This window comes from Castanea sativa, chromosome 11, assembly GCF_040712315.1.
Source record: "Castanea sativa cultivar Marrone di Chiusa Pesio chromosome 11, ASM4071231v1".
Classification (NCBI taxonomy): domain Eukaryota; kingdom Viridiplantae; phylum Streptophyta; class Magnoliopsida; order Fagales; family Fagaceae; genus Castanea; species Castanea sativa.
In genome coordinates this window covers 792013-804185 of record NC_134023.1, presented here as the reverse complement: position 1 = coordinate 804185, position 12173 = coordinate 792013, and the positions used below count along the sequence as shown (strand labels likewise).

The following is a 12173-nucleotide window of genomic DNA, read 5'->3' as shown; positions in this document are numbered from 1 at the left end:
AACTATCATATTTATCACAAAAAAAAAAAAAAAAAGTTTATCAGAAGTCTATAAATTTGGATGCACTGCATAATATCAATTCAATTACATGATCATTTAGTTTTGATATTGGGTATGGGTATTTGGTGGCATGGGTCATGAAATATTCACACACACACACACACACATATATATATATATATATATATATAGAGAGAGAGAGAGAGAGAGAGAGAGAGAGGTGACTGAAGACGAATTCACAGCAATCAGTGAGACAAAGAAACAATTGGTGGCTCGGTCAAAGGATTGGCTTGTAAGAAAAGAGAAACAGAGAGAGAGAGAGAGGGAGAGAGAGAGACGACAGGTTTTGTGTCCCTTACCCCAACCCCCTTCCCTCTCAATTTGGCTAAAAACTGTTAACTGATGTAAGAGGCATGTGGTCCCTCAATTAATAAATGGACAGTATTGACAGCAAATTCAACAAATTGAGACTGTCTTCTTCATTGAATTTCAACAAGTGACATAATTACCTTTTACAGAGAGAGAGAGAGAGAGAGAGGAGAACAACAATATTCATAGCTATATGGCATAACTCTTGGACTAGAAAGTGTAAATAAGCAAAACATCAGAATTTATAGATGTAAATATACTTTGTGAAGAACTAAATTGTATTCTAATATAGACTCAATTGTAAGTGTCCATTACCAAATTCCAACCAAGCTGGAGATCACTATCCTCTGAACAAACGGGAAACTATACCTTTCCATCAGCGTCAGTTTCATATAGGAGTTTATTTTGATGCTCATTTATACACTCGACTTTTCTAAAGCATGCTTGCATCACAATTTCTTGAGTGAGGCTTTGAGATGTGGTTGAAGACTAGTAGCATTTGTAGCCATCTGAACCACATAAGATAGATCTCCTCCAATTAACTGAAAAACTCGGGTTATCTTTTCCACCTATAGCAGAAAAGGAAAGGAACATAGATTACTTAACAGTCAAAACATTTTATTTAGAGAGGGTGACACAGCACAAAATTCCAAGTTACACCAATGGAAGAAAAAAAATCTAACATTGGCACCCAAGTAAGGTAATGAAATAATTTTTTAAACCCAGTACGAAAAGAAATAACTCAAAATTCAGTTATATTAATTCCAGAAATAAATCAAATTCCAAAAATCAAATCAAATCCCATACAGTCAATCAGGTCAATGGGCCTCCATCATCCAACAATAAGATTGGGGGGACTGCATGGCTGCATCTGGTGTCCACAATAGAGAATAAAGGAATTTTCTTACCAAAGCATCAAAATTGCTTAAAGAATATGAATGAGCAACAACCAATAGATTGTCAGAAATAAATTCATTTATAATATTAGCGTGTAGATTAGTCCAATGAGATGCTTGCATAGACACATAAATATATCAGTTTTAGAATTTAAATGATGCTTGATCTTACAAATCATCATTTCCAAAAGTGCAACAAAATTTCTCAATTAATAAATTACAAAATTACAATCACTTCCTTTATTAGTGTCCTTTAGAATGACCTTTAATATCCCTCAGAATGTCACCTGGTATACCTTCCTCATGTCCCCATGATACTTCCATGAATCAAGATAGGCCCTCCCCAGTGATCTCTTGGCCTTTTTTGTTCATATCCTTTTACCCAAGAGAGAGGGACATTTATCAAATCTGTACATATGATCGGATTTGCTTGGCCCAAATAGGCCTTTCATCTCATAGAAGGACACTTCTTTTACCAGTCCCATCAGAAGTTTTCTTTGCACACTTCTAAATCATTATCTTAAAACCGTCATCTTAGTGACAGTTATCAACTTCTCATCAACATTGCACGATATATGTACTATTCAACAATACTACACCAAAAATAACCAGATAATCATGGAATCAGACATCATCTGATAACTTTAGATGCTGGTCTAAACATTAAATGTAATAGAAATGCTTAATTTATTATGCAATATATGTAAGTAATAAGTTATAACAGTCTAATTGCTTGTGCTTAGAGAAAGGAAGTGGGAGGCAGAATATAAGTAGAAAAGAATGGAAGTGGGTGGCTAATATCAATATAACACAATGCCCAAGTCCTAAAATTTTGATTGGGAAGCTCTTGCAAAGGCAAGGTCACATCATTTAGCGGCAAAAGTAGAGAGATTAGTGCAATCTATTTGACTCTAGTAATATGCAAAGGGGAAGTAAAGTACGTAAAACATGCCCATTAAACAGAAAAAGGACCATCAAGAATGAATTGCCAATGACTCTACCTCGATTTTTAGTTGAGATCACAGATCCCTACAGATTTTCCAGAGGTATTATCACAATCAATTTAAGTCAAAAGTCAAGTGACGAGAACCTCTCCCAAGGACAAACCTCAAATGTAACTGAAGCTCCACATCAAAGATGATGCAAGCAATCTTTAACATAGCTATTCAACGCTCAACTCAAATGCACATTTTGGAGGTATCTTCTATCTCAAGGTCAAGTTGAAGAACTTAACTTTTTCTGCACTAGAGCACCATCTTGACAGTTTTTGCAATAAATAAATTTAGATTAGACATATACGGATCATGTTAATATTCATTCTCGTATAAAGTGTCTTTAGGCCAAAATGAGAGGGAAAAAGATGAAAACGATAATGGAGTCTGTTATTTTCATTGGAGTATAAAACAACCAATGCTCTCTACACATCATTAGAAGAATTCCATTGCCATTTCCTGGATAACATTATCATATATATACCAATTATCAAATGCATCTACGAAACTTTCACTTTTTGACAACAATAGGAAAAAGAAAATACTGCTCTATCTCCACTTCAAAAAAAAAAAAAAAAAAAAGACTGTTAAGAAAGCTCATCTATCACCATTTTTACACATAACCTCTAAAATAACCATGAATTTATCAGCACAAACAATCCAAACTGAAGAGGGCAAAACCGAGTTGTCATAGGAGAGTTAAGTAGTTCTAAAGAAAACTCATTCTTTAGTAGGAAAATTAAATAGTAGGATATTTTTCTTTGTGAACCCATCATATCTTAAACCTGTTTTGCATCATGATACCACAATCAAAAATCAGTATAAATTACCTCAGAAGCATTGCCCACAAGCTCACTTTGAAGCCTTATGACTTTTTCTTCTGCATCATAGTCCCCTTTCTGGAATGGATATAAACATAACATCAACACCACATTCATCCCCAAACAGAGAACAATCATATATGTGAACTGCATATGATTTCATATAACATAAATTAAAGAAAAGATAGCTTCTTGATTCACAGAATTATGCATCAAATCAAAGAATCAACTTTGACCCATTTCTTCATTGTTTGAAATAATAACCCAAGTGAAGTCAGAAAAGAAAAAAGAGAGATAATTACTATTAAGTTTAGAATTGACGAGTAGGCACAAAAAACAAAGATAAGTAGTGCTACACTGCAGTACCTACCAGGACTTCAACAAGGCCAGTGCTTTGAGCAATGACAACTTCAATGGTACCATCGGCTCTGGGTCTCCAATAGCCACTCTCAGAGTGCATGGGCTCCCCAGAATGGAGTTTCCAAGTCTTTTGGGTGTAAGCAATGACGGGCTTGGAAGAGTGGTGAGAGAAATGAAGCTCTTCGATGTAAGAGAAGGAATTGATGGTGGGAAAACCACCTTCTCCTTGGCCTCTCCATGTTCCCAGCAGATATGATATTGGTGCTATTCCTGGGTGTACGGCCGATGCTGATGATGATGAAGATGATGGTGGTGGTGGTGTTGGTGTTGGGCTCTCCATTTTTCTTCAACTTGACTTGCAACTCCTGTCCCTTGGATATAGCTTTGGGATTTACGTTTGCTTCCTTTGTCTTTTTTAGTGTTTTTTTTTTACTATTAATCTAGAAGTTTCAAGGGACACAGGCAAAATTGCATTAAGGTTGAATGAGTGTAAAAATACTTAAAAATAAAAACTCTAGGTTATATTTACTAACAGTTTTTGTTTTTTGTTTTTTTTCAAAAGCTTGTTTTTGGGGAATATAAAGAAAAAATAATTTTTTTGTATTTTTAAAATTAAAAACATGTTTAGGCAGTTGAAATTAAAAAAAAAAAAAAGTTTTTTGAAGAAAAAAAAATATAAAATACTAAAATATGTTGTTACTAGGATTTGAACTCTAATACTAATTCATTAAATAAGACACATTCATTAAATTAAATGTGTATTTTTATTGGCTTTTAAAAACTAGAAATTGAAAACAACATTTTGCATGTTTTTAGTTTCCTTTACAAATTGAATTTTGAGAACAGTTTTTGTTTTCTGTCAATTTTGGGTTGTCAAACAACTTTTTTAATCTTAAAAATAGAAAATTATTTTTGAAAACAAAAAATAAGGGAAAAAATAATTACCAAACATACCCTCAAATATATATATTTTTTTGTTTTTTTTTTTACCTTCACATAAACAGTCATCTATAGGTTTTATACTCTCTCTAATAGTAAATTTGTCCTAATCCTTTTCTCTTTGGGAAATTTTTAAAATATTTTTTCAACTATTTAGAGGAAAGCAGTATAAATAGTTTAAATTTTAGGGTAGGTGTGTATTATTTTAAATTACATGAGAGGTGAGTATAATAATAGAAAACCTCAGCATATTATTATAAGCTACTGAAAATTATGAGATTCTCAAACATGCACTAAGTATTCAAGTCGTGCTGAAGAAGACCGAATGGTACTGCTCAGTTTTGGTTTGTTTACTATTGTAATCAATGAGTGGCAATTTAATCAATGAGCTGTTTTTCACATCTCTAGCATTTCCTCCATTAATTTAGACAGAATGGTGGATATTATTACATTTCTCTCAAATTAGAATGTTAGTAATTTAGTAATTTGAATTTTTTTTGGGGGGGGGGGGGGGGTGATTGTAAAAGGCTATGTGAAAGATTATGATAGGGAAAATGCAGTTTGTCCTCAAAAAAAAATGGTGACATGGTAATGTAGTGATATTGTTCTAGTGACATGCAATTTGTGCAATGTGTCTTACTTGATCCAGCAACAAATAATGAAATAAATAAATAATTTACGTCATGAAACAAGTTACCCACAATGAAATTGCTGCCCAATTCTGTTAGTTTTAGTTTAGGCTAAATTTGGTAAGTTATAGAGTTTGAATTGAAGGATAGAGAGAATTAAGTGCCTATCCATCCGTCTTCACTCATGACCTTTTCTTTCTTCTCTTTCCTTCCTGTTACAAGTTTGAAACACTCTCTCTTTTTCTCCTTGACACTCACACACATTGATTTATTTATTTATTTTGCTTTTTTTTTAATATATATAAAATATAAAATTGAGATTTTCTAATTGTAGTTCTGTTATGAGTCTTTTCAATTTTGTTCCACAAATTTCTCTTAAAAATTGTCACTCCTGATGATGGGTGGTGCATGGTGGTTCAATCAAGAACAAGTTCCAACTCATTCATTCTCAACACCCAGTTTCCTTTTCCTTTCTCTTTCCCTCCCTCCCTTTACACCCTCTCCTCTTTTTTCTCTCCCAAATTCCAACAAAAAGCTGTTCCCTTTCATTCATATTATTCAACACAAATGCAATGACTTGTCAGGAACACAAACAAAAAAAATTACAACTTGGTTCTTCTTGCTGCTATCATTGTTCAATTTCTGGTTTGTCTCGCATTCCCTTCCATATTTTATCATATTGGTCTCTGCTAGTTTTGCATTTGCATTGATCTTTTCCTTGTTTTTGTGTGTGCGCGCTTCTTGTTGTATTGTTTTTTGCCTGTTTGCATTGTTTTTTAATCCAACTATGACGTTTGATTTGTGTGTGCTGTGTCATACCGTAACGTGCATACCACTCATGTTGATTTGGTATGCATATGACACGTTTCAAAAGTTGGTAGCTTTTGCTATGGACTTATTTGTTTGACATGTTCTTATTCATTGCAAAATTTCATACACGTAAAGGAGTTTAAGCTCATAAGTGATTATTTTGGATACATGTATAGAGGAATTGGCAACTGCATTGTCCACAAGGTTTATAGATTATGATTCATTTGAATGGAGGATCTAGTTGCTGATTAATCTGAGAATATATTATTGATATACAAGATCCCAAATGTCCAACCTTTCTATACACACAAGATCACATCATGTCATCTGTTACAAATTTGTTATGCATTTCATTTTGGGAGAAATAATTCATATTTATACAAATCTTGTCAGAGCTCCTGCTGAGTGGTGGTGTTTCGTAGCCCTAAAAATGTCATCAAAGCCTGTCAAGAGACCAGACTCGCCTGAGGTAAATATGCTCTATATCTAGACTCATTCATGCACTTTCATTCTTTTTAGAAACAAATCTAACAATAGACATGATATTATTGTTTGAAATGGATTACTCTTCAATGAAATTATTGAAAAGAGAAAATAAAACTGTAAATTTGTCTGGACTAATTATTTAAACATGTGAAGAATTACATATTGTGATAAAAATAAAATTTTCATTTGTTAATGCAGATGAGCCACATTTCATCTGAAAAAGCACCATGGAGACCCAAAAAGATGGTTGATGTTGCAAATAATGCTGCTGGTTCAGACAATGACTTACTGTATGAGCCCAAAAAACTTGATAAAGTAGCAAAAGCTTATGTTGATTCATCTCAAGATCCAACAAATAAACCTGGACAGAAGGATCCAAAGTCCAGAAGGAAACCAAATTTGACAATTGACCCTCCATCTGATCTCAGAAACATGGACCAGCCAGTTGACAAGTTTGTTTCTAAATACAATATTACCTATAATGGAATTCTCAGCCCAAGCTATAATAGAATTCCGAGCCCAAGCTATAATGGAATTCCAAGCCCAAGGACACCTGGAAAATCTGAATTCCCAATAACTTCAACAGCAGGGATTGCTGGAGTAACACCAGCAAGCACAAAGACAAATGGTGGAAAGAGTACCAGTTCCTTCACCAACCCTAGCCAAGGGACTGTGAATGGTTCTCGTAGCAATAGCTTAGAGGGATCCAACACACCCCTCAGGCCACATACTGGTGGAGATGTGCGGTGGGATGCCATTAATATAGTTTCCAAAGGTTCCCCTCTAAATCTTAGCCATTTTCGGCTTCTCAAACGCATTGGTTATGGAGATATTGGGAGTGTTTATCTTGTTGAGCTTAGAGGAACAAAGACCTATTTTGCCATGAAAGTCATGGACAAGGGCTCCCTTGCGAGTAGAAACAAGCTTTTGCGATCACAGACAGAAAGGGAGATACTTGGACTTCTTGACCACCCATTCTTGCCTACTCTATATTCATACTTAGAGACTGATAAATTCTATTGTTTGGTCATGGAATTCTGTAGTGGTGGTAATCTTCATTCTCTTCGCCAAAAACAACCCAACAAACACTTCACTGAGGAGGCTGCACGGTTAGTACTTACCACCTATTTACATTTTCACTGTATTCTTTGATTATCAGTCTAGTTTATCTTTCTACAAATTGTTGAAATTTTGTTTATTTTTCTGATGATGACTATTTTATGATGGTATTTAAAGTATATATAGCATTACATTGTACTATTTGAACAACCAGAATAAAGGAGGCCTAAGATTTCTTGTGTTGATTTGATTTTAGACATTACGAGCAAATATATTTCTTAAGTTCTTACATCTTTTAACAGGTTTTTTTTTTTTTTCATTAAAGGTGTTGTTGACACTTGAGTACCTACACATCCTAGGCATTGTATACAGGGATTTGAAATAGCATTACCTTGTACTGTTAGACCAACCAGAATAAAGGAGGCCTAAAATTTCTAAAGAATTATTAACACTTAATCGAAATTTGCTTAGTGAACTGAATTTCTTGTGTTGATTTGATTTTAGACATTCAGAGCAAATAGATTTCTTAAGTTCTTACATTTTTTAACAGGTTTTATGCATCAGAGGTGTTGTTAGCACTTGAGTACCTGCACATGCTAGGCATTGTATACAGGGATTTGAAGCCTGAAAATGTCCTAGTGAGAGAAGAGGGTCATATCATGCTCTCGGATTTTGACTTATCCCTACGTTGCTCCGTGAGTCCAACACTAGTGAAGTCTTCAGCCACCAATGTAAACAGCATTGGTGTTGCTGGGGGAATCTTAGATAATGAGTTGCTAATTCATGGTTGTATGCAGCCATCAAATTTTCTTCCACGCATTTTACCAAGTAAAAAGAATCGAAAATCAAAATCAGATTTTGGTTTGTGTGCTGGAGGCTCCCTTCCTGAATTGATGGCAGAGCCAACAAATGTGCGCTCAATGTCCTTTGTTGGTACACATGAATATCTAGCACCGGAGATCATCCGCGGAGAGGGTCATGGTAGTGCAGTGGATTGGTGGACGTTTGGCATCTTCTTGTATGAGCTATTGCATGGGACAACTCCCTTCAAAGGTTCAGGCAATCGTGCCACACTCTTCAATGTTGTAGGCCAGCCACTTAGATTTCCTGAAACTCCACAAGTAAGCACTGTGGCTCGTGATCTCATACGAGGACTTTTGGTAAAAGAACCACATAAGCGGATTGCATATAAAAGGGGTGCTACAGAAATAAAACAACACCCATTTTTTGAGGGAGTGAACTGGGCCTTGGTGAGATGTGCAACACCTCCCCACATTCCTGAACCTGTAGACTTCTCACAATATGCTAGCAAAGAGGCAATCCCTGCAGAGAAGAAAATGACAGAAATTGGAGGAGGTGACAAAAACAGCAATAGTCCTAAGGATCCTCCTTATATAGATTTTGAGTACTTTTAGAAATAAGAGACCCGCCTTCTAATTTGCAGATTTTATACATTTCTGGAGGGAATTCACCTTGTATAAAGAGAAGAAACAAACAAATGAATCCAAATTAGACATATTTGTTGATGGTGTACTGAAGAAGACCTCTCTGGAGTAAAACATTATTTCATTGATTCACAATTTCAGATGAAGAGGAATAAATCTTCATTCAAAGGTCTTGTATTCACTCTTTTTTTTCCCTTCTGGGGGGGCGGGTGTTAATATTCAGGACTTTATCAATATACTGAATTGGTTTACTTGGGTTTCTTGTAATGATGTCACTATATTTAAGATGATTTGAAGTAGAAGTATTCAGCTTTCAGGCACTCTAATATCAACAATAATAATTTTAATTGTTATTACTCTAGGTTGAATCGAAAAACTTAGTCTGGCTATATGAAACTTCTGTAGTAAAAAGATTGAGAAAAAATCTAATATATTATACTAATTTGAAGAGATGGAAAGGAAAAATAGTAAGACAATTGGTTCAAAATTTACAATCATGATTAGTAAGTGTCCGTTTGGCAAAAATAATTTTTGCCAACTTATTTTTTTATTTTGCTACTATTCATGGGTTTTACTGCACTTTTTGATACTATTCATAGGTCCCACTATACTATTTCATATAAATTTTACCTTTATTTACAGTACTTTCAGCAAAAATTTTTAATTTTAGCAAAATAAACGGATCCCCAACGGACCCTAAGTTTCTTAAAAGATATAAGCTTCTTAATTTACAAATAATTCCAATGACATGAAAAATTTTCACAAATATTTAACAGCTATCAAGCTAACAATTTATTAATGGTGGAAGCATATTACCTGCAATTTGGTAACATGCAATATGTGCAATGTGTCTGATAGGTTCAACCAATTATAGTCACCTCAATTAAAAATCAACTTCAAGTCCACTCCAATATGCTCTTGTTAAAGGTGAATAATAAAGTGATGTTAATAGTAGATTCATATATGAATTAATAAATATGTACTATCCTAGACAACTTATAAATTACAACCAAAATTCATCGTACAACTATATAATTAAAAAATGAACTACAACATGTTACCTTTTGAATTACTACTTGAAATTTTCACAACAAACAAACTTTCTCAAACCCAATTTTTTCTACCCTACAATCCAAAAGTGGCTTATGATAATTGTAACTCTTTTTATATTTTATACAAAAATTAAATTTTGTATTGATTGTATTCACCAAATTATATTGTTCCTGCAATATTTTCTAATGTAAAATAATTTAAAATAATAAGATTATATGATTGACTAACTTGTTAACAGTTGTTAACCTTTGTTATTATTCACATAGTATTTTAACAATTGTTAACATTATATGAATTTTTGAATAATCATATAATTTTCTTATTCTCAATCATAGTTAACTCCTTGAGATAATTAGATTGTATTTTCAAATTAGATTTTGTTTTCATTATTTAATTATAACATTTATTTTTGCTAGACTCCAGTTGAGCCACATCAATGATCATGTTGTTATCCTTTTTCTTCCTAACTTTTCCTATAGTATTTTTTTATTATTTACATTTACTCCTTTAAGATGAATTAAAAACTCCATTATTTAACAATCAAAATAACATCTCTCTCTTATTTTTAACTCTTCTCATTATTAATTTCTTAACTTATTGTTACACTTCCTCAAACATTTCTTCCTCCCTTTTACATTTTCATCTCCCCACTACTATTTACCTTAATTCATATATGTTATATAATTTATTCTTTAAAATTAATTGAAGATAATTTGTTCTCCTTAAAAATTTAACTGTTTCTAAAAATATTTTCCATATCTTTATCTCTACAAATATATCATTCTATTATTTTAGATGTTCTTTTTTTTTTTTTTTTTGGTTGAGAAACTTGGGTGTGTTTAATTGATATTAATATTTTTATAAATGGTCTATATTCTTCGAACTTTTTTTTTTTTTTTTAGTGTGTTCTTTTTTTTTTTTTTTTGTACAACTAAATTTTTTTAAGTTTCAAATTAATGATTCAAAATTCCCATTCTCTTAAAGAGATTATTATCATAATTATCAAACCTCATCACGAATTTACGATTGGTATTACTCAGAAAATTGATATATACAATCTACATGGGTATTACTCAAATAATTGATAGACACATTCAAATACATAGCCATATCAATTTATTTTAATATGAACTCAAATTCTCAGTTTCAAAATATTTAAGAATTAGCTCAAACTAAAACTATAAGAGGGAGATAGAGTACATAAGAAGGAGAGAGAGTACATGCAATGGGGAACTCAAAAAACACACCACTAAAATGTACCAAAATAGAGATACAAAAAAATTCATCTATCTCAATAGAGAGAGAGAGAGAGAGAGAGAGAGAGAGAGAGAGAGAGAGAGAGAGAGAGAGAGAGAGAGAGAGAGAGAATAGTCACATTTTTTTTTGGGAGAGAATATATATATTAATAGGCAAAACTAAGAGAAAATCCAATTAGATTTCAAATTGGGATTCAATTAAAGTCCAAGTTTGCATCACGTGTCCCATTTAATTTAAGTTTTTAAATTTTTGTGCCAAATGAATTAATTCAATGTGAAAATTGGATTTCAATTAGGGTTTAATTTTAGGTCAAGTGTCCCATCTAATCTAAGTTTTTCAATTTTTGTGCCAAATGAGTTAATTTAGTGTAGAAAACGAGTCCAATATAAATGAACCATTAAAAACCTAATAATATATTTAATTCTACATATAAAATTGAAGGAAGAGAGAGTTTGAATGATTTTATAGTTATGAACCATTTTTTATGTACAACTAAAAATAATTCAAATTTATAAGTCATTTATGTAATATATCATAACTATATACAGTCTATTACTAACTAGGTAATATATTTTTTTAAAACCAGAGTTTAGAGAAAATTCAATTAAAATCAAAATTAAAATTTTCTTTTGTTAGCTTTCCATACAAATTAAATTGTTTAGATTTTTGCAATTATTTTTTCTCTAACTAATTAGCATATTTTTTAAATACTATTTATATTTAAATGTTTTGTATGCGAAGATATTGAGCATAACAAACTGTAATTAAGTGGAACGATCCCATGCACCTATTCCCATTCAATTTAGGAGATACTATTTGATCATTTTTTTTTTTGGGTTGTATTTAGTAGGATTCCACAGACAATAATTATGAATTGATATTGTATATGTAGTATTTAATAGTAATTTTCAAAATTATATATGTAATAGCAATGTAATAAGAAACTTAGTGTAACCAATATCATAAAAATTGTAAGGAGAAACTATTTTAGTACCTCCAAATGTCGTAATCGAACTACGATCAATATTACTACTACAATTCATCATTCCCGTGCATA

The 12173-nt window shown here is 32.4% G+C and overlaps 2 protein-coding genes across 2 annotated transcripts; one reads left to right on the top strand and one right to left on the bottom strand.

The window, feature by feature from the left end:
* Nucleotides 1-444: 444 nt before the first annotated feature.
* LOC142615158 (peroxynitrite isomerase Rv2717c) lies at nucleotides 445-3819 on the bottom strand. The gene is made up of 3 exons (XM_075787862.1): nucleotides 3449-3819; nucleotides 3088-3156; nucleotides 445-938 (listed from the first exon to the last, which is right to left on the bottom strand). The coding sequence occupies exons 1-3, from the start codon at nucleotides 3776-3778 to the stop codon at nucleotides 819-821; spliced, it is 519 nt and encodes a 172-aa protein (XP_075643977.1). The 5' UTR covers nucleotides 3779-3819; the 3' UTR covers nucleotides 445-818.
* Nucleotides 3820-6215: 2396 nt separating this feature from the next.
* Nucleotides 6216-9024, top strand: LOC142617755 (serine/threonine-protein kinase RHS3-like). The gene is made up of 3 exons (XM_075790708.1): nucleotides 6216-6285; nucleotides 6501-7411; nucleotides 7912-9024. Exons 1-3 carry the CDS (start codon nucleotides 6247-6249, stop codon nucleotides 8774-8776), a joined length of 1815 nt encoding a protein of 604 aa, XP_075646823.1. The 5' UTR covers nucleotides 6216-6246; the 3' UTR covers nucleotides 8777-9024.
* The last annotated feature ends 3149 nt before the right edge of the window (nucleotides 9025-12173 follow it).